This window comes from Hyperolius riggenbachi, chromosome 3 (assembly GCF_040937935.1).
Source record: "Hyperolius riggenbachi isolate aHypRig1 chromosome 3, aHypRig1.pri, whole genome shotgun sequence".
In the NCBI taxonomy this organism is placed as follows: Eukaryota; Metazoa; Chordata; class Amphibia; order Anura; family Hyperoliidae; genus Hyperolius; species Hyperolius riggenbachi.
The window spans coordinates 262,274,105-262,296,505 of NC_090648.1; the positions used below are offsets into that span (position 1 = coordinate 262,274,105).

The 22,401-nt window shown below is 41.4% G+C and overlaps 1 protein-coding gene across 1 annotated transcript in view; it reads right to left on the minus strand.

Moving 5' to 3' along the window:
- Positions 1–22,401, minus strand: part of SYPL1 (synaptophysin like 1) — a 50,907-nt gene that overhangs the window by 6,708 nt on the left and 21,798 nt on the right. Inside the window, exons 2-4 of the mRNA XM_068276273.1 lie at positions 16,961–17,094; positions 12,247–12,451; positions 111–293 (exon numbers count right to left, since the gene is read on the minus strand). Of these exons, the coding sequence (XP_068132374.1) occupies positions 111–293; positions 12,247–12,451; positions 16,961–17,094 (522 nt within the window). The remainder of the gene's footprint in view (positions 1–110; positions 294–12,246; positions 12,452–16,960; positions 17,095–22,401) is intronic.

Below are 22,401 nucleotides of genomic sequence, written 5' to 3' on the forward strand. Positions count from 1 at the left end.
TGGGTCAGCATGAGCTATCAGAGTACCCTATAATCATGACATTCATTCCCTCTCATAAATTTAAATATGCAATAGTAACGATTTTAGTGAAAATTGGAAAATGTACATACCACAGAAATGTTCAGACTGCCCATTCTTGATTCAGTCCCCGGCTGGCAAGTGTAAGGGTTCGGGCAGTGGTTTTGTGCAATAATGGATGGGTCAGTTGCATATTTAACATCAGTCAATCCTTTAGCCCATGCAGAAGAACTCACAAGCCACATAAAGGCAAAAACTGCGGTGATTATGAAGTCCTGAAACACAGGAGTAAAAGGTGTAAATATTCTCCATTTTATGCGGTCATTGCAAAGTAGTCAACAGATGAATGATTTTGGTGCTTTTAAAAAAAAATAAAAAAAATTTCTGGGATTATAGCAATAAGTACAATTCTGCAAAATTGGAGTGTAGATTACAGATGATTCTTAAAAATGGCTAAAGCTCACAGTAAATAAAAAAAAAAAACAACAAATTACTTACGGTAACGTCTTTTCCAGTAGTCGCGAAGACAGCACCCCTCATGAGACTTGTCTCCCTCCAACACACGGACAGAAAACTGCGAAAGATCTAAATTTGCATAATAGGCGGCCCCAGTATATAAGGCATTAGTCATCAATTACCTTCAGTTCTATACAAAAGACACGGACACAGTAATAATGCTCATATAATCTTTAATCCAAATGTGGTTTTTTTTTTTTTACCCAGGGTGGGTTGTAGGGGTGCTGTCTTCGCGACTACTGGAAAAGACGTTACCGTAAGTAATTTGGTCTTTCCCAGTACGTCAGCTCAGACAGCACCCCTCATGAGACGATATACACGATATATAATTTCAGGGAGGGACTACAGCCTGCAGAACTTTTCTGCCAAAGGATAGGTCAGAATTAGCCAAAACATTAAGTCTATAGTGCTTCACGAACGTGTTCTGGCTGGACCAGGTTGCTGCCCTGCATATCTGTTCTATCGAGGCTCCTGCCCTCTCTGCCCATGAAGTTGATACAGCTCTCGTGGAATGTGCTTTTACTGGGAAGGACAGCTGTCTGCCCTGTATTTAGTAAGCTTCAGTAATCGCTTGTTTGATCCATCTTGCAAGTGTCGGTTTGGAAGCTTTACTTCCTCTGGATTTCCCTGAAAAGATTACAAACATTGCCTCGGTCTTCCTCCAGGATTTAGTCCTTTCCAGGTAATGAAGCAAGCATCTCCGAACATCTAAACAATGAAGCGTCCTTTCTCATTCGCTGGATTATCACAAAAGGAAGGAATGAACAACTCTTGCGATCTGTGAAATTTAGATACTACCTTAGGCAGAAATGCAATGTCCAATCGTAGGGTTAGCCTATCCTCTGAGACCACACAATACGGTTCTTTAATGGATAGGGCCTGCAACTCTCCCAATCTTCTTGCGGTTGTGATTGCTAAGAGGAATGCTGTCTTTATGGATAAAAACTTTTCAGATGCCTGTTCTAAAGGCTCAAATGGGGGTTTACATAAACCTTGCAATTCAACATTCAAGTCCCAAGGAGGTATCCTTGTTCTCACCACAGGCTTAATTCTCTTTAATGCCTCAAAGAAACGTATAACCAACTCCTCCTGAGCTAATCTTCTTTCCAGAAATACGCTTAGAGCAGATGTTTGGACTTTTAGGGTGCTAGTACTTAGCCCCTTCTGGAACCCAGATTGTAAAAATTCCAGGACTGAAGTCAGGGAATTGTTGACCATTGATCTCTCAACACACCAGTTATTAAATATCTTCCAGGTTTTTTGATAGATTTGAAGGGTCACTTTCTTCCTACTCTGGATTAGGGTGCCAGCCAACTCATCTGAGAAACCTCTTGCCTTCAACAATCCCCATTCAGGTTCCATGCCGTAAGATGCAGAAGCTCTGGATTTTGGTGAAAGAATGGCCCCTGAAACAGAAGCTCCGGATGAGGAGGAAGACTGATTGGTTCTGATATCCTCAAGGCTTGAAGTAACGTGAACCAGGGTCTCTTTGGCCAGAATGGCGCAATCAGAATAACTCGTGCCTGGTCCTGTACAATCTTGTTCAAAACTCTGGATAACAGAGGTATTGAAGGAAACGCATACATCAAATGGGAGACCCAATTCACGGAGAAGGCGTCCACTGCCCAAGGATTGTCTTTCGGATGGAGCGAACAGAACATTCAACACCTGGCATTCTCCTTTCTTGCGAATAAGTCTATCTCCGGACATCCCCAATGAGCTGTAACTTCCTGAAGAATCTGAGGACTGACCATTCGTTTTGATCCAAAGCTTTCCGACTCAACAAGTCTGCCAGATGATTTGAGCTCCCTCTCAAGTGGACTGCCCTCAATGATTCCAGATTTGCTTCTGCCCATCTGAGAATACGACCCGATTGGCACCACAGAAGGTGACTCCTTGTTCCTCCTTGACGGTTCACATAAGCCACCACACTGCTGTTGTCTGATCTTATTAGAACATGATGGCCCTGGATCTGGCTGCTGAAAAACTGTAAGGCCTGCCATACTGCTTCGAGTTCCCTGCTGTTGGAGGAGCTTGATTTCATCTGGTCTGACCATTGACCCTGAGCTGGTCGAAGGTCCATGTGGGCTCCCCATCCCCACGCACTGGCATCCGTTGTTATTGTCGTCTGAGATAGATAATACCAGAGACGACCCACGGATAGATGCTTCTTGTTCTGCCACCACATCAAGGATACCTTGACACTGTGCGGAATCATCACCGCTCTGTCTAGGGAACTTGACCTCCTGTTCCAGCTCTTTAGAATCCATACTTGTAACTCCCTTGAGTGGAACTGGCCCCACTGAACTGCCGGGAATGAGGCTGTTAAGTATCCCAATGTGGCCATGGCCCTTCTCAGTGAGATTGATCTTGATTTCTGAAAAGAAAGAACAGCATTTAGAATAGAAGAAATCTTATCAGTCAGAAAAATTCTTTCATTCCAAATGGGAATACAGTAACCTCTCAGAGGGACCCCAAAGCAATAAGTCATCCAAATAAGCAATAATATTAACAGACTTCAGTCTTAGTACTGCTAAGACCTCCGACATGACTTTAGTAAACAACCAGGGCGCAGAGGATAGCCCGAAAGGAAGAGCATTAAACTGAAAATGTCTAACCTTTCCGTCCAACTGGACTGCAAATCTGAGGAATTGCTGAGAGGAGAGATGAATGGGAATATGCAGGTACGCATCATTCAGGTCTAGAGATGCAAGGAAACTGTCCTTCTGTAAAAGATGAATCACAGAGATGATGTTGTTCATTCTCAACTTCCTGTACTTTACTGACTTGTTTAGACCTTTTAGGTTGAGAAATGAAGCGAAAGCCTCCTTGTGACTTTGGAACAAGAAATGCTGGAGAGTAAAACCCCAGACCCCTTTGGCATGAGGGGACCTCCCGGATTACCCTTTTGTGAAGTAAGGATTTTACTTCGCTCTGAAGAGCCAGTTGTTTTGTATGTCCTAACAGCAGAGGTGTGAGAAAGAACTTTTGGGGAGGTAACATTTCGAACTCTATCTTGTATCCCTCCAGGACTATGTGCAGAAGCCACGGATTTGTGAAGTACTGATGCCATTTTTCGAAAAAGTGGGCTAACCTCCCTCCCACTGGAAGCCTGATGTCATTGTTTATTAGTCTTGCTAGTTGAGGGGGGATTGGGCTTCCCTCTCTGGTTTCTGTAAGGGGCCCATCTCTTTCTGGAGGTGGTGGGACGCTCATTAACCTCTGACTTTGGGGGCCCGCGAAAGGACCGTTTGTATTGAAAAGACCTTCTCTTAGTGGGGAAGTTTTTCTTAGTGTCAGCGGTTCTATCTAAGGTCTCATCCAGTTTTGACCCAAACAAAAGACCCCCTTCACATAGAATGCCACAAAGTCTTGATTTAGAGGAATTATTACCCCCCCCCCCCCCCCCCCAAGTCTTTACCCAAACCCCCCGTCTAGCGGAGTTTACTAAGGCAGTTGTCCTTGCAGTTAATTTCACAGTGTCATCAGCAGCATCAGTGAGATAGTCCGTAGCATTAAACAGATTTGGGAAGTCATTAAGTATCTCCTCTCTGGGCACACCAGTGGCAATCTTGGATTGTACGTCCAAGAGCCATGTTTTCAAAGATCTACCTACTGCGGTGGATGCCACTGCCGGCTTAAATGTTGATGAGGATTCCCATGCTCTACGAAGGATATTGTCCATCTTTTTGTCAATGGGATCCCTAAGATTGCCAAAATCTTCAAACAACAAGTCAGTCTTCCTTGAAACCCTCGATAATGACGGATCTAGCTTAGGCGGAGGTCCCCAAAAGGCCTGGTCATCAGGATTAAAAGGATAGTGACTAGACATAGATCTAGGCCAAAAGGCTCTTTTCTCAGGATTATCCCATTCTCTCTTAATCACAGACTTCAGAGAGGAATGGACAGGGATAAATTGAGATTGGGGATCCGTCAAACTTTCATACATCTGATCAAGGGCTGTCAAGGATTTCTGCTCAGTCTTTATACCCATTGTCTTATGCATTGCAGCAATAAAGTCTTTCATAAGCTCAAGAGAAAAGGCAAATCTATGTGGTCTATTCTCTTTAATCACTGCCTCCTCCTCAGAAATTTCCTCAAATGCAGAAATCTCTCCCTCTGATAATTCAGATTCACCCAAATCTTCTCCCGGCCTCTTTCTCTTAGTTCCCAGAGGAATAGGCAGGGCGGCCCCTGAACCAGCTGGAGACATAGCAGCAGCAGGAGGTTCTGTAACAACCACCTCAGAAATGTTTGCAATAAGATCAACAGCAGGCAACACAATAGGCATAGCAGCAGTATTAGAGGTAGAAGCAGTGCTCATAGCAGAATCCTTTATCTCCTTAATAGCAGTAGACATTTCTGCTCTCATCCAGCCCATTAAAGAGACACTGAAGCGAAAAAAAAAATGATGATATTATGATTTGTATGTGTAGTACAGCTAAGAAAAAAAACATTAAGATCAGATACATCAGTGTAATTGTTTCCAGTACAGGAAGAGTTGAGAAACTCCAGTTCTCTCTATGCAAAAAAGCTATTAAGCTCTCCGACTAACTTGGTCGTGGAGAGGGCTGTTATCTGACTTTTATTATCTCAACTGTAATTGAACTGTTTACTTTTCCTCTGCTAGAGGAGATGTCATTACTTCACAGACTGCTCTGAAAGACTCATTTTGAATGCTGAGTGTTGTGTAATCTGCACATATTATAGGATAATGCAATGTTAGAAAAAACACTATATACCTGAAAATAAAAGTATGAGAATATTTTCTTTGCTGCTAATCTTCTAGTAATTATTCATAGTACACAACCAATTCATTATATATTTTTTTTTTCCGCTTCAGTGTCTCTAAGTCTTTAAACACAGCAGGAGACTCATTCTTTACAATCTTATCAGTGCAGTATTGGCATAATTTCTTAGAAGAACCAGAAGAGATGCGATTATTGCAGATAGCACATCTCTTCTCAATCTTGGTGTCTGTGCGCTTGTCCTGACTGGAGTGCGCACCCGATTTATCAGATTTTTTGGGCTAAAAACACAAACAAACAAATCTAAATTAGCCAAGAATCCCCATGATATAACACATAAATAATGCCAGCTAAGCAGTGTGCACATAACCACTTGCCAGAGAGGATTCGGAGCCAGACTCCACAGATAATGCTGGAGAGGGTCCTGCAGCGTCCTCCATGATCCCAGCTTACAACACATCTGAGATCAGGATTCGAGTGGGTAAATACCTGCTCCTGGAGAATTTGCATAATCCCCAGCTGAAGCAGCTCACCGCCGTGGCCCCTGCCGCTTGCTGCACTTCCGGGTCACGTGGGACGCCAGCGTCGTGACCACTTCCGGTTTCCGCGTCGGAAACTCCTGTTGCGTGCCCCTGCACGCATAAAAACGCCGCCTTCCTAGGAGAAGCCTCCTAAGTGCTGCCAGGCTCCATACCGCTCCACCTGAAGCGGACTGCCCAGGAAAACCTCCGCAACAGAGCCCCAGCCGCCTGACTAGATGGCTCCCTGGAGACCTCTCCCTCCTTACACGTCCGGACAGGAAACTAGAACTGAAGGTAATTGATGACTAATGCCTTATATACTGGGGCCGCCTATTATGCAAATTTAGATCTTTTGCAGTTTCCTGTCCGTGTGTTTGAGGGAGACAAGTCTCATGAGAGGTGCTGTCTGAGCTGACGTACTGGGAAATAAGTTACACAGTATTAGCGTAATATAACCGCAAGACTGCATTCCAGTCGGTTGACAGATACAAAGTACTGTATTTTCGCTCCATAAGATGCACTTTTTCTCTCCCAAAAGCTGGGGGTGGTGGGTGTCAAGTGTTTTTCCAATGCTCTGGTGTGCATACAATAAAAAAAAAAAAAAAAAAATGAAATCAATCACCACCACGAAATATGTTGGTGCTTTATAAATCAATAATGGAAAAAAAAAATCATAATTAAACCCCGCACAAATGATTTCAATTGAAAACATTTATTCTATTTTCCAATGAATAAATCATCATAATTAACTCACTTACCACTAATAGTCATTTTCTATGATCCACGCAGCAACAAGGAGAACATCAACAATTAGTTTAAGCATAATAAAATAGGAGCACATGGGAAAAATCTTTTAAACACTTGCCACCATGCAAGCATGCAAGACTGGCCATACACTAGTTTGAGTTTCTTGGCCACTTCAATCATTTTAATGAAATAGACCTATTGCCCTCAACATGCTCAATCGATCAACCTCCAAACAGTTTGGAGCAGTAGATTGAAAGGGTGATTGGACAAAAAAAAAAAAAAAACAACCAAAAAAAAAAAAAAACCCATCAAGCTGAGGTAAGTGGGCAAGCAATAGGGGCATTGAACGCTGTACAGCATTGCACTATTTTCAGTAGAACAAAGCAGTTTTCATCAACTCTTTATAAAATTTCTCCTGAAATCTAAACAAAGGTACCCGCTACATTTAGACCACTAGCATCTGGGGGGGTGGTGGATTCAATGCCTGTCAGCTGCTTCCGTCCATCAGCCAGGTGCTTGCTAATGCTTGGCATGGGTGTACCTATGAAATAGCCGCTGGGAGACTTGGGACGCAGGATATAGCCGATATACGGCTTACCCTGCTCCGGCACAAGTTCTGGCAGGGTGATTACCATTCCCCCTCCAGGTCGACGTGAATGGTGGGGAATGATGTAATTCGGCTGCCAGCTACTGCTGGTGGCCAAATTACAGAGTTTTAAAAGTAACATAAGCTCTGTCTTCTGACGGCGCCGAAGTTATGCTACATACACACTTGAGATAAAAGTCTTTGGAAAAGGCAAGATCACAGACCAATTTTACCCCCTTCCATGTAGTATGAGAGTGCATACTCTACACAGTCTATTCTATGGAGCTGCACTCCCCATCAGATAAAATCTTTGCAAGATGCTGCACACATTCAAAAGATTATCTGCAAAAGATCTGTTCCTGCAAAAGAGCCATTCCTGCAAAATGCATTCATAGTCTACGATATCTGCAGATCATCATACACACCTTGTTTAACAGACAATCATCTGCAGATCAGATCCACCAGGATGGATTTTCAGATCTGCAGATGATTGCCAGATATGCAGATGAAGTCTGTTAAACAAAGTGTGTATGAGGATCTGCAGATCTCAGACTATGAATGCATTTTGCAGGAATGGATCTTTTGCAGGAAGAGATCTTTTGCAGATAATGATCATTTGAATGTGTACAGGCATCTTTGTGTGCAGCATCTTGCAAAGATTTTATCTGATGGGGTGTGCAGCTCCATAGAATAGACTGTGTAGAGTATGGCTCTCATACTACATGGAATGGGGTAAAATTGGTCTGTGATCTTGCCTTTTCCAAAGACTTATCTCAAGTTTGTATGTAGCATTACTCACTGTGCACCACTATAGCCTTAATTCCTATTACAGCCCATGGTGGGGCCAGCTGCGCCAAAATCTCCTGCGCTGTTTTAACAACGCTTGTGGGCAGGGGGTCCCCCATGAAGTTGCAATGCCACATAAGAAGCAATTTAAATTGCAGCTGGATGGCAGTCAACTGAACTCACAAGCAGTTCAGACAGACATGGAAACGCAGTCTCAATGACTATTATCTTAATTTCCAATTGGAGAGCGAGTCATTTCTTGCAGGATCAGAATGTTTACCAAATCATATATGGCTAGCTAATATGGAGCATAGTTGTCAATCCATATGACAGGACACTTCAGTGTTCTCCCCAGAAAGGTTTTCCAGCCGGGTGGCATGAAATAGTAGCCGGGTGGGGCAAGATGAGAGAATGCAGGGCCGGTGCTTCTGTGAGCAACTCTGCTTATAGTATAGGAGGAGGTGAGCCGATGACAGGCGGGTGGTCATCGAAACTAGCCGGGTGAAGCACCCAGCTAAAAGAGCCTGGGGAGAACACTGCACTTGAAGCATACTGGACCCGGTAATCAGTTTGTAAACAAAGAAAGAAAAAAAGTCAAGATATAAATTACAGCATACAAAGTGCAAACCGATTGATGACAAAAATCTAAATCCAAAAGTATGATTAGGCTGGACAGGAAATGTCAGTTTATCTGACTTGGCAAGGAAGGGGCGGTAGATGGCAATCTAAACATGTATGGTCTCTAAGTACCGATTATCTGATATTTTTCACGCCATCCCAAATTTTTGTGGGAACTGTTTATATTTGTAATTTTATTTTGAATTTGAAATGCAATGTACTAGACCCTCAGCACTCCTTAATATAAAAAAAACTTTTCAAGCGAAGGAAATCTGTATAATCTCATTCTGAATAATAATAATAATAATAATAATAATAATAATAATAATAATAATAATAATACCAATGCAGGAGTTCAGCATATGGTGAATTTCATTACTATGCCAATTGAATATAAAAATAAGAATGGAATTGTTGCTTTGCAGTAGGGGAATTTCCTTGTTTAAAGGATACCCGAAGTGACATGAGATAGACATGTGTATGTACAGTGCCTAGCATACACATAACTATGCTGGGTTTATTTTTTTGTTTCTCTGCCTGAAAGAGTTAAATATCAGGTATGTAAGTGGCTGACTCAGTCCTGCCTCAGACAGGAAGTGACTACAGTGTGACCCTCACTGATAAGAAATTCCAACTATAAAACACTTTCCTAGCAGAAAATGGCTTCTGAGAGCAAGAGAGGTAAAAAGGGGAATGTCTTATCAGTGAGGGTCACGCTGTAATCACTTCCTGTCTGAGTCATGACTGAGTCAGCCACTTACATACCTGATATTTAACTCTTTCAGGCAGAGAAAGAAAAAAAAAAAAAAAAAGAAAAAAAAAACTAAAACAAAAAGAGAACAGCATAGTTATTTGTGTGCTAGGCACTGTACATACACATGTCTATCATGTCACTTCGGGTATCCTTTAATTAAAAGGATAAGGTCAGGTCTACAGCACTCTTAAAGTGGATCAGAGATAAAAATTTTACTTATTGCATAATTGTGTTCCTTTCATATAGGTTTATAGGGCATTCCTGAAGCCAAATACTTTTTTTGTTTTGTTTTAATACTCTAATTCCCTATACACTAAACAAGCCTCACCCACAGCTTTTTAGAGTGCTTTGGCACGGTAGCAAGGGCTTATGGGAGCTCAGTCTAGGCAGGAGGAGGAGGTTACTAGCTAGAGATTTCAGAGGCAGAGGGGAGGAGGAGAGGGGACTGAATTTGTCACATTACACACAGGCAAGCTGATAGCATCTCCAGCCCTCAGCCTGTGACAAACAGAACATGGCTGCCCTCATTGCATTGCAGGAATAAATCATAAACTATTGAAGCTGTTTGCTGCTAGATTTGCTGTGCAAACTATCTAAACTTTAGATAACTATAACAAGTAACTTGTCTATATATCTTAAGTTTTTCGTCTCAGTTTTGCTTTAACATCACTTCAAATAATTAGAGAAGTTTTAACCATCTCAAACACAAATAGTCCAAATCTGGTGTCTACCATTCCAGCGCAGGGTCCCTGTGAAAATACTCGACAAGGGCTTGTAGCCATGCCCCCATCCATGTACAAGTATATTCGTATTGGGCATGTACAAGTGGCTTTATTCTACTGGGCATACAGACAGTGCCAAAAGGCCCAGTGTGGATGCACTCATACATGGATAGGAGTGTTTTACACCCCCAGAAGAAAAAAAAAAAAAAAAAAAAAAAGGGGGAGGAGAAGGATGGTCCTTGTCTGCAGCGGTGGCTTTGTGGAGGATCTGGGAAGCTTCTGTCCTAGCCAGAAGCTTTCCACCACACAAGTATAAAACTGGGATTCAGTGCTGTCAGCTGGGCATCACCAATAAATATAACTGGATTATGGAAAATGTGCTCTTGTGCTCCAACATATACAGTTAGCAAAATAGCATAAAACTAATAGCGATAGTGACATAGTGCGGTGGAGCTAGACTAGCGTAAAAGTGTTATCACAATTACAAAAACAAAACCCTTAATTTAACCTCTTACGGCCCATAAAGCGGATCCGAGGTGAAAAACCTAACTATAACAAGTAACTTGTCTATATATCTTATCTAAAGTTTAGATAGTTTACACAGCAAATCTGGCTGCATACTGCTTTAATAGAATATGATTATTTCTTCCTGTGATACAATGACAGCAGCCATGTTTGTAAACATTACACAGAGGCAGGCTTATCTGCACCATCAGCACTCAGACTGAAAAAAAACACCTTATCCCCCTCCTCTCCTCTGCCTCTGAAATTTCTGGCTACTAATACCTCCCCCTCCTCCTGCCCAGACTGAGTTCTCATGAGCCCTTGCTACTGCCAAGGCTCTCTAAAAACTGTGGGTGGGGCTTATTTAGTTTATAGGGAATTAGAGTATTAAAACAAAAACAAAAGTATTTGGCTTGAGGAATGCCCTATAAACTATAGGAAAGGAACACAATTATGCAATGAGTAAAAGGTCATCTCAGATCCGCTTTAAAGGAGGAGAACTGTAGTGACGGGTTGTAAATCTCACCATGCGCACTCTTCCTTCCAGCTTGAAGGAGGAAGTGCATGTAGTGAGGCTTGCTTTGCGTCCAATAGGATGTGTGCAAGTTGCACATTCAGATCCCATTCAGATCCAGCTGCACACCTAAGGCAATTAAGCAATTCAGATGCACACCAATTCAGATCCAGCTGCACACCTAAGGCAATTAAGCCTCATTTAAATCACGGATGCAAGTGCTTAGCCACTCCTAACAACTTGTGTGCACATGCCTGGTTATACCCATTCACTCTGCTGTCATGCTGACAGCACAGCTTCCACATATCAGTCAGGAGCAGATTTCATTGGCTCCTGGCCCAATCATTGCTGTGAGCCAAACACAGCAATCAAAAGGGCACGGACAGCTCTGGTAAGCACCCAGAGCCATCCAGTCTAAAAATGGTTAAGTAGTCTTAAGTGTAACGGTGGGGAATACAATAAAAAAGTCAATTCTTTATTTTTATCTGGTAAACAAGTAATGAGGATGCTAACCAGGCAATACAAACATTAAAATCACTATTACTTTCCTTGTTGATAAAATGATCATTCCCCAGTTTACCCGACTCTTATTTGGTACACTGCCGCACAAAGGAAGTTGCAGGTCATGCTGGGTGTCCTTTTTTGCTTCTCTACTTTCCCCTCAGACTTAACTAATGCAGCCTAATTGGCTGAAGCCACTTTCCCGCCTGTTTTCCCCTCCCACACCTCTGCTCCTCTCTGATTGGCCAATGTTTCTCATGCTGAGACAATGCAGTTTCTATAGTGGACGGCAAGCAATGCATACACAATCAGGCAGAGAAGAGCAAGGAAGGAAATTACATAAGGATTTTTTCTTTTTGTACTGTAGACAAATCAATAAAATCAAAACGTGGACAGTTCAATACATATATAAGTAGAGCAAGTATTTATCTACTTTTAGATGTGGGTTTTTTTCTGAGATAGTATGGCTGACAGCTCCTCTTTAAAAACGAAAAAGGGAATTGTAGACAGAACATCCATTTCTTAGGCTGGTGTACACAAATGACAAAGTAATTTCAAAATTGAACTACCAGTATTTATAAAAATTTAGAATACTTGTGCAGGAGTCAGCAAAATAGCAAGCCCATTCCTGACTAGTCTTCTGCAATACAGAATGAGGATATCAACAAACTTCACAGTGTAGCAAACAAAATAAAATGGTTCAATACTTACAATTAGTGGCAGTTTTGGGGAGCCTTGATAGAGATGCCTATATCCAAGATACAAGACAAGGGCACCCATGCAATAAAGAAATGCAAGTACTGCAATGCTGACATAGAACTGTGCTGGAGAAGAATAATCCCCAGTGAGGTAGAGATCTGCCATTTTTTCTCCACAGACCTTTCCTTCGACCACTTTAAAAGGAGCTTTATTCAGCCTTAAAGACAAACATACAGAATGGTGTAAATGGTTGCCAGTTGATAGCTGTTAAGTCAATTGAAGAATTATGCATAGGGCTGCACGATTTTAGGAAAACATTTAAATTGCGATTTTTTTCTCAAATTGCGATTTCGATTTTCTTCACGATTTTCTTCAAATTGAGCTTTAGCACTACATTCACAATGCCCCCAGTATAGTTTAGCCAGGTAAGCGCCTCCAGTATAGTTGCCCCAGTATAAGATCCTGCTATAAATAAAGAACATTTTGATGACAATTGAGGCAGACTGTGTACAAGAGAACTTGTTAATCTGGCCACAGAGCTTCCAGCAGGGTAATAGTTAAAGTGCAGAGTATCATAAATAACAGTGAGAGAAGGCTGAGGAATGTGAGAAGGGCAATGAGGGGTAGGAGTGGGTGATCTATTACCTTCAGACCGTCACCCGCAGCATCAAGACAGAACACCAGCGCTGCAGCATTAAGGAAGTGTAGGGAGAGGACAGAAAACCATCACTGCTTCTATAACCAAGTGTGCAGAGAGGGAGACATTGTGTATGGAGCACAGAAGCGGGGGCTCAGAGGTGCCAGGACAGGAAAGAGTTCGGAGCCCCTCCTAATAGTCTAACCTTACAGCGCTGCCTTTCTTCCTGGCTAACTCTCGTCACTTTCAGCAGCTGCTGTTAACGCGCTGGCTCTGCCTCTTTCCCTCCCGGCAGTTCCTGGAGCCAGGAGATGAAAATATAATCATGCATCACTGCGCCCCCCCCATGTTGTTGGAAGGGGGAGGCGTGGCAGAAGCTAGGACTAGCAGTGAATATTTATGATCGTTAATGAGCCGGGCAGCGAGGGGCGAGTCCAGTCCAGAGCAGCACACAGCACCACCAATCACTCTGTACCACCCTCTGTACAGCTCCGCCTACCGCCTCAGTCATACCATCTCTAGCTATAAAACATTTTCCTAGCAGAAAATGGCTTCTGAGAGCTGGAAAGATAAAAATGGTCAATAGATTTTAGCTCTGGCATACGTCAATGAATGTGTAATTGAGCAAAAACAATAAAACCGTAAAAACCTAAAAAGTAGATTTAAATATAAAAACATAAAAAAACTGGAATATCTTAAAGTCTTTTTAGGAGAAGGATAGATACAATTGTTTATTAGTTTATTTTCACCTAGGGTGTCCTTTAACCCCTACAAAAACCTCTGATTTTAATTAGAAACTCTTTGCGAGAGCAATGCATCAGTACAAACCGTTCAATACACTCCTACAATTGTGTTCAAAATTATTCAACCCCCACTGAAATTGAGCGTTTTGGCCAGTTTGACATAGATTTTGATCATTTCAGTCAACTTGTTTACATTTAAATCAAAGAGGCACTTGTAAGTCAAATATAACATTTATAATGAAATAACCACAAATGTCTTTTCTGTGCTCACATCATTATCAGTTTTATTCAATCCCCAAGTGACATTCATTCTTAGTACAACATCCTTTTCCAGTTATAACAGCTTTTAAACGTGAAGCATAGCTGGACACAAGTGTCTTGCAGCAATCTTCGGGTATCTTAACCCATTTTTCATGGGCAAAAGCCTCCAGTTCAGTCACATTCTTAGGCTTGCGCGCTGTAACTTCTTTAAGTCACACCAGAGGTTCACAATCGGATTTAAGTCTGGTGACTGCGGTGGCCACTCCAAAATGTTCCAGCCTTAAATCTGCAACCATGCTCTAGTGGACTTGGAGGTATGCTTGGGATCATTGTCCTGTTGAAAGGTCCAACGTCTCCCAAGCCTCAGGTTTGTGATGGACTGCATCACATTTTCATCTAATATCTCCTGGTACTGAAGAGAATTCATGGCACCTTGCACACGCTGAAGCTTCCCTGTACCTGCAGAAGCAAAACAGCCCCAAAGCATGATTGACCCCCTGCCATGCTTCACAGTAGGCAAGGTGTTCTTTTCTTAATATGCCTTGTTCTCCCTCCTCCAAACATAGCGTTGATCCATGGGCCCAAACAGTTCTAATTTTGTTTCATCAGTCCACAGAACACTATCCCAAAACTTTTGTGGTTTGTCCACATGACTTTTGGACAAAAAAAAAAACAAAAAAAAACACGACTCCAACTTGACTACGTTTATGAAACCACCAACTCCAAGTACCCAAAATGGCTCCGACTCAGAGACTCCAACTCCTTAGTTTAATACTTAACAGGGCTGTAGATTTTGTACAAAAATCATCAGACTCAGACTCCCGACTCCTTAGTTCATGAATGCACCAACTCCAAGTACCCAAAATTGCTCCAACTCTACAGCCCTGCATTCGGTCACTAAATTAACTTTTTCTGCTTGGTGGGTGATTGCAGCGTATTTCTTTTACTGAGCAGCCTAATTTCAGAACGATAACTAATAAGAAATATAGTTGAAATAGTGGAAAATCAAGAGTCCTGAAAGCTACATGCAATAGTCACATAGTTAAAACATAATAGAAAAACTATTATTATAAGATGAGGGCTGCAGTATTAAAAAAAAAAAAAAAAAAAAAAAAAAAGTTTATGTATAGAAATACAGTGTGCAAATATTACACCAAACAGAACATTTTAGGAAGGAAGATTTAAAGTGGTATTGAACACACACACCAAAAAAACAAACAAGAAAAAACAACAAAAAAAACAAGATCAGCAAGATACCAGGCAACTGGTATGGTTTAAAAGGAAATACATATGGCAGCCTCCATATCCCTTTAAGGTCAGTTGTAGTTATAACCAGGGCTGTGGAGTCGGTACAAAAATCCATAGACTCCGAAGTTTAGGATTCCACCGACTCCTCTAATTTGCATATTACAATCTTGTTGATTGAAAGTATGTAACATGAAATTCGTATCTTGCCAACGCTTAGGAATTTAAAAAAAAAAAAAAAAAAAAAAAAACGACAACTGAAATGAGAAGGATATGGAGACTGCCATATTTATTCCCTTTAGTCATAGGCTAAAACTAGTCCTTGGTAAGAGTACTTGTAAAAGGTACAGACTGGAACAAAGAACATCTATTAGGGCCCTAGGCAATGTAACTGTGGGTACATGTAAGAATGATGTGCAGGTACTCTGCAGGGGAATAAGGAGATTCTTCCTCTATTACGCATTCTTCATTCACAATCTGAACCAGGTTTATGGGTGATAGACAACACCTCTGTGTTCAATGTGCACAACATTCTCAGTGGATTCCCTGCAGCTCTGTGGAGAGTGCATATGTAGAGTATAGTACTACTATGTAACAAAGTAAAACCTGAGACAGATGAAATTAAAGTTTTATACATACCTGGAGCTTCCTCCAGCCCCCTTCAGGCTAATCAGTCCCTCGCTGTCCTCCTCCGCCACCTGGATCTTCTGCTATGAATCCAGGTACTTGAGCCAGTCTGGCGTAGTGCGCATGCACACACCGTGCCGCCGGGAGGGTACTACACCTGCGCAGCGCTATTGCGCAGGTGCAGAATGATCCTGGCTGTACGAGCGGCACGTGGCCGGACTGCGCTGACTGGCCTAATTACTGGGACTCCTAGCAGAAGATCCAGGTGGTGGAGGTGGACAGCGAGGGACTAATTGGCCTGAAGGGGGCTGGAAGAAGCCCCAGGTATGTAAAGTAAAAACACACACACACACACACTTTTCTTTTCATCCGTCTCAGGTACCATTTAATTCGTAGTCAAACCAAATTTTAACATATCAAATTATTTGATTTCATGAGCAAAGAGAGTTCATACATTTGCATAAATCAGCATCAACGCAGAATGATTTCCATCTCATTGACCATCTCTATTAGTGACACGGCTACACATCAGGCTTTATACTTACAGCATAGATGTTATTTAGTATATATAAAAGATTCCTGTGTACACATCATATATACAGTCACAATCAGATGTGTATATCTGACTTTAAAAATACGGGGACTGCTTTATTGAAGCAGCACAAGTAACTAATTTTGATTGGTTTATTTCATGTTTGTGGACTAAGCATGGCTATTACTGTATATATAATTTATGATAACTTATCTGAGAAATACTATATTTTATCATATTTTCTATTTTAATTACAGTTTAAATTCATTAGGAGTCCGTGCATTTTTTCCCCCAGACTCAGACTTCAGGCACCCAAAATTGCCCCGACTCAAACTCCACAGCCCTGGTTATAACTGTACAGCTGATGAGATATAATTACAGTCACTGGAGGGAGAAAGGAGCACATCGGAGAGGTTTTCAAAATACAATTCCTGCTGACTCCGGGAAATATTTTTTCAGGGTGCCCCTGCTTGACGAGTCTTCCTCAGTGCAGTGACTGTAATTATATATTGCGAGCTGAACAATTAAGATAACCACCTGTTCTGCAAAGTGTAAAATGTTTTCTCACACTTTAATAAAAAAAAAATGGCTTGCAAGGTAGGGTCTAATAGATATTACTCAAAGAGTTGAATACCACTTTAAATGGTGATTAACAGAGGAAGATTGGAACTTTTAACTTACCTAAATGGGTAACCAAATGTAGCAGTTAAAGATGCATTGTTGGTTAGGTTTGTAGTTCCGTCAACACAGGACACCAACAAATGAGTATCCCCACTGTAGCCCCCGCAGGTGGCAAATGAGAAGATGGAAAAAAACTAAAAGGGAAAAAAAAAAGTTGTATTATTGCAAGAACCATAAACAAAACAACTTTAACACTTGACCTCCAAGGGTTTTTGAAGATAATCAAAATGCATTTCATTTTTTTATGGGAAAGTGTATAATAGGGTATTTGGATGTGGTTTTACATTTTGGCCACACAAAAAAATAAATAAAACAGTGTTCTAAAAATAGAAACAGAACCAAGTGTTTAGATTTGAGTAGTTAAGGTGCCCATACATCTGCCAATTTGGTCTGATGTATGGGCACCTTAAGAAAGCATTTAAATTGTGTTTATTACAACAGTTGTCCATTGGATCTGTGGAAGACAAATCACCTGAAAGCTAATCCTATAATGCTGGGCATACAATTACTACATGTGATAAATCAACCTACCCAATATCGGTCAGTTTTCACAGTACTTCATAAAGTGTTAGAGCAGTTCTCAGAAGAGATCTGATCTACTACACCTCTCCACATAGGGGTTGGACAAAATAATGGCAACACCTTGAAATCAAAATATATATTAAAGCGGACTCAAACCAAAGAATTTTTTAATTCAAAATATTTAGTTGCACCACTCTTAGGCCCCATTCACACTTGCGGTTCGAGTCCGCAAGTGTCCAGGGGGCCGCAAAGAGACCGTACGGGTCTCTGCGGTGGCCACAAGTTGCCACCAGTTGCGGAATACGGAATGTATCAATTCCGGCTACAATAAAGTAGCCGGAACTAGATACATTGCAGTGCCAGAAAGGCACCGCAAGCATGGGGGATACCGGCGTGTAGTCCGGGCCCCCCAAAAGGCAAAAGACCGGTGCTGGAAGCATCCGGTCCTATTGCCAGTGTGATGAGAAACATCCGTTTCTCATTGCACAGCATGGCCGCATGTTCGGGTCAGGATCCGGCCCCGGTGCGTGGGCCGGATGACCGGACCCGAAAAATAGCGCATGTTGGAAAACTGTCCGGAGTCCGGATCCGATCCGGCTCAGTTCTGTACGGAACGTACGCATGTGAACGTCCGTATAGACAGTATATGGTCCGGATCCGATTAGGCGGATCTGGACAGCGAACGCTAATGGGAGCCAGGCATACACATACAAAGATAAACACTCCTTCAAGACTATGAGCATTTCGGCGCATGCTTTTCACCCTTCTTTTTTCATAACTAGGGTTATACAGGTGGCAGCCATTCGCAATTCCTCCTTTGCTGGACACCACCTACTTCAGCAGTTTGCTGGATTCTGTCCCGGCAATATGGAAGGAAGGGAGGGGTTCCTCCAATAAATGTAAAATTTAATATTTGCCATCATGCAGCCGAAAAAAGGCTGCTATTTATTATAATTTAGAAAATAGATTTTATTTCTGAAATCTTGTATTTTTAATTTGGGTCCACTTTAATATGGTGTAGGTCCACCTTTTACAGCAAACTACAGCCTCAATTTTCCAAGGTATTGATTCATACAAATTGTGAATTGTTTCCAAAGGAATTTTAGCCCATTCTTCAGTTAAAATACCCTCCAGTTCTTTTAGAGACGATAGAGGCGGAAATAGACTTCTTACTTGAATCTCTAAGAATGACCATAAATGCTCAATAATGTTGAGGTCTGGGGATTGTGGTGGCCAGATGAGATGCTCAACTTCATGAGAATGTTCCTCGTGCCATTCTTTAACAATTCTAGCTGTATGGATTGGGGCATTATCTTGAAAGATGGCATTCCCCTCCGGAAACAGTTCTTGAACCATAGGATGAACGTGGTCACTCAAAATTCCTAAATAGTCTAGGCTGTTAATTCTTCCAATGAGGGAAATCATTGGCGCAGCGGATTTCCAAGAAATAGCACCCCAGATCATCACAGAACCCCCGCCATGTTTTACGGTTGGGAGAAGGCAGTCTGGATGAAATGCTTCTTCCGGCTGTCTCCAAACGTACACTCGGCCTGAGGTCGGAAATAAGGTAAACGGTGATTCGTCAGAGAAAAATCAAATTTTCCCACTGCTCGAAGGACAAATTCTGGTGCTTTCTACACCATTATAAACGCTTTGAAACATTTGCCTTTGAGAGCAGAGGTTTTCTAATTGCAGTTCTTCCGTGGAATCCAGATTTGTGCAGCTCCCGTCTAACAGTTTTTGTGAAATCTGGGTTCTGTAGGTGTTCATTTAGCTCTGCAGTAATTTTAGGAGCCGTGGTCTTGCGAGCTTTTCTAACAATTTGATTTAGAGTCCGACGGCCTCTCTCAGACAACTTCGACTTTCGGCCAAAACTGTACTTTGCTGAGGACATTTTTTCCTTAGCTTTTAAAAGGTAGTCATTACTTTTGAGACCGTACCTCTTGAAATGCCAAGCATTCGGCCAGTTTCTGTTACAGTAGCACCTGCCATACGAGCACCAACAATCTGGCCTCTTTGAAAGTCTGAGAGATCTGCCATTTTTATAAATTATAACCAACTTTGGTTTAAATATCTGTAAAAAACAATTTTAATTAAACATATCAAATAAAAAATATTAAACAAAACATTTTTTACATATGTCAAGTTTTGATTTCTTAACCTTTCTTGGTTCCTGGACGTAGAAACTTCGTCCAGGAACCATATGCGCTACCACGGCCGATCGCGCGCGTGCGCTCCCGGCCCGCGGTTCGTTAGCCAGGCAATCAGTGAATCGGGCTATGGTGCCCGATCACGGATTCCTCTCCTCCGCTTAAAAAGCGACAGCTTCTCTCGGAAGCTGCGCCTTTTCTGGCTGTTACCTCCCCCATGCGTCGCTCTAAGCGTGTGTTACGCTTAGAGTGACGTCATGTAAACAAACTCATGGCCACCATTTTGGGGCCAAAAAGTAATACTACACCTTTATTTCCCAATAAAATATTGTCGCCATACATTCGGACATAATTTTAACGGTGTAATAACCGGGACATATGGGCAAATACAATACGTGAGTTTTAATTATGGAGGAATGTATCATTTTAAAACTATAATGGCTGAAAACGGAGAAATAATTTTTTCCGTTTTTTTCTTATTCTTCCTGTTAAAATGCATTTACAGTAAAGTGGCTCTTAGCAAAATGTACCCCCCCAAAGAAAGCCTAATTGGTGGCGGAAAAAACAAGATATAGATCAGTTCATTGTGATAAGTAGTGATAAAGTTATAGGCTAATGAATGGGAGGTGAACAATTCTCAAGTGAAAACGACGGAACGCGAATGGGTTAACACATGTTACATAGTTACATAGTTATTTTGGTTGAAAAAAGACATACGTCCATCGAGTTCAACCAGTACAAAGTACAACTCCAGCCCGTCCCCCACATACCCCTGTTGATCCAGAGGAAGGCGAAAAAAACCCCACAAGGCATGGTCCAATTAGCCCCAAAAGGGAAAAATTCCTTCCCGACTCCAGATGGCAATCAGATAAAATCCCTGGATCAACATCATTAGGCATATCCTAGTAATTGTAGCCATGGATGTCTTTCAAAGCAAGGAAAGCATCTAAGCCCCCTTTAAATGTCCTTTGAGAAGGCCTAGGGACAAAAAGCTCATCCGCCAAGCTATTATATTGCCCTCTGATGTATTTATACATGTTGATTAGATCTCCTCTAAGGCGTCTTTTCTCTAGACTAAATAAACCCAGTTTATCTAACCTTTCTTGGTAAGCGAGACCTTCCATCCCACGTATCAATTTTGTTGCTCGTCTCTGCACCTGCTCTAAAACTGCAATATCTTTTTTGTAATGTGGTGCCCAGAACTGAATTCCATATTCCAGATGTGGCCTTACTAGAGAGAGTTAAACAGGGGCAATATTATGCTAGCATCTCGAGTTTTTATTTCCCTTTTAATGCATCCCAAAATTTTGTTCGCTTTAGCTGCAGCGGCTTGGCATTGAGTACGATTATTTAACTTGTTGTCGATGAGTACTAAGTCCTTCTCCAAGTTTGATGTCCCCAACTGTATCCCATTTATTTTGTATGGTGCTAGACCATTGGTACGACCAAAATGCATGACTTTACATTTGTCAACATTGAATTTCATCTGCCATGTATGTGCCCATATAGCCATCCTATCCAGATCCTGTTGCAATATGACACTATCTTCCTGAGAGTTGATGATTCTGCACAATTTTGTATCATCTGCAAAAATAGCAACATTGCTCACTACTGCATCTACTAGGTCATTAACCACTTCACAACTGAGGGGTTTTACCCCTTCAGCATCCAAGCAATTTTTACCTTTCAGCTCCTTCCATTCATTTGCCAATAACTTTATCTCTACTTATCAGAATGAAATGTGTTAAATGTGTTTTTTTTAATCACTAATTAGGCTTACTTTGGGTGGTACATTATGCCAAGAATTTTTTTTATTTTAAATGTTTTTTAATGGAAAAATAAGAAAGAATTGGAAAAAAAATCCTTATTTTTCAGTTTTCGGCCATTATAATTTTTAAATAATGCATGCTACCGTAATTAAAATCCACGTAATTAATGTGCCCATTTGTACCGGTTATTACACCATTTAAATGATGTCCCTATCACAATGTCTGGTGCCAATATTTTATTAGGAAATAAAAATGCATTTTTTTCAGTTTTGCATCCATCATTAATAAAAAGCCCATAATTTATAAAATAACAGTATTATACCGTCTTGACATACATATTAAAAAAGTTCAGTCCCTAAGAAAACTATTAATGCATTTTTTATAATTGTAAATTTATTTCATTGTATTTTTTTACAAAAAAAATAAATGTTGGTAACTATTGGGGAGTGTGGGAGGTAAGGGGTTAATTTAAAATGTAAAAACAGGTCTTTGTATTTAAAAAAAGTACTTTTAGATGTTTTACTATTTGGCTACAAGATGGCCTCAGTCTTTTTTTTGTTACATGTCCTGTAAGCGAAATATGTATGCTTACAGGAAGTGTACTGAAGATGGGAAACTTTTATTTATTAGAATGATCGTGCAGCTTCTACTAAAAGGCGCCGATAATTGCTACGGGGACTTAGATCAATGATTAGGAATTGCTTTCTCATTCATTGATCTCCTGGCGGGCAGATGGCAACATGAACGAGCGCACAAATAAGCGGGAGCGCTTTCAGCAGTGGTAGCAGCGAGAGTACGTATATTTACTCCCCTGGGCGGTTAGATGAAGTCTGCAGGGGAGTAGATATACTGTACTGGAGCTGTGAAGTGGTTAATAAATAAATTGAAGAGCACTGGACCCAGTACAGACCCCTGTGGGACCCCACTGCTAACAGTCTCCCATTTTGAGTACGATCCATTGACCACAACTCTTTGTTTTCTGTCCATTAGCCAGTTCCCT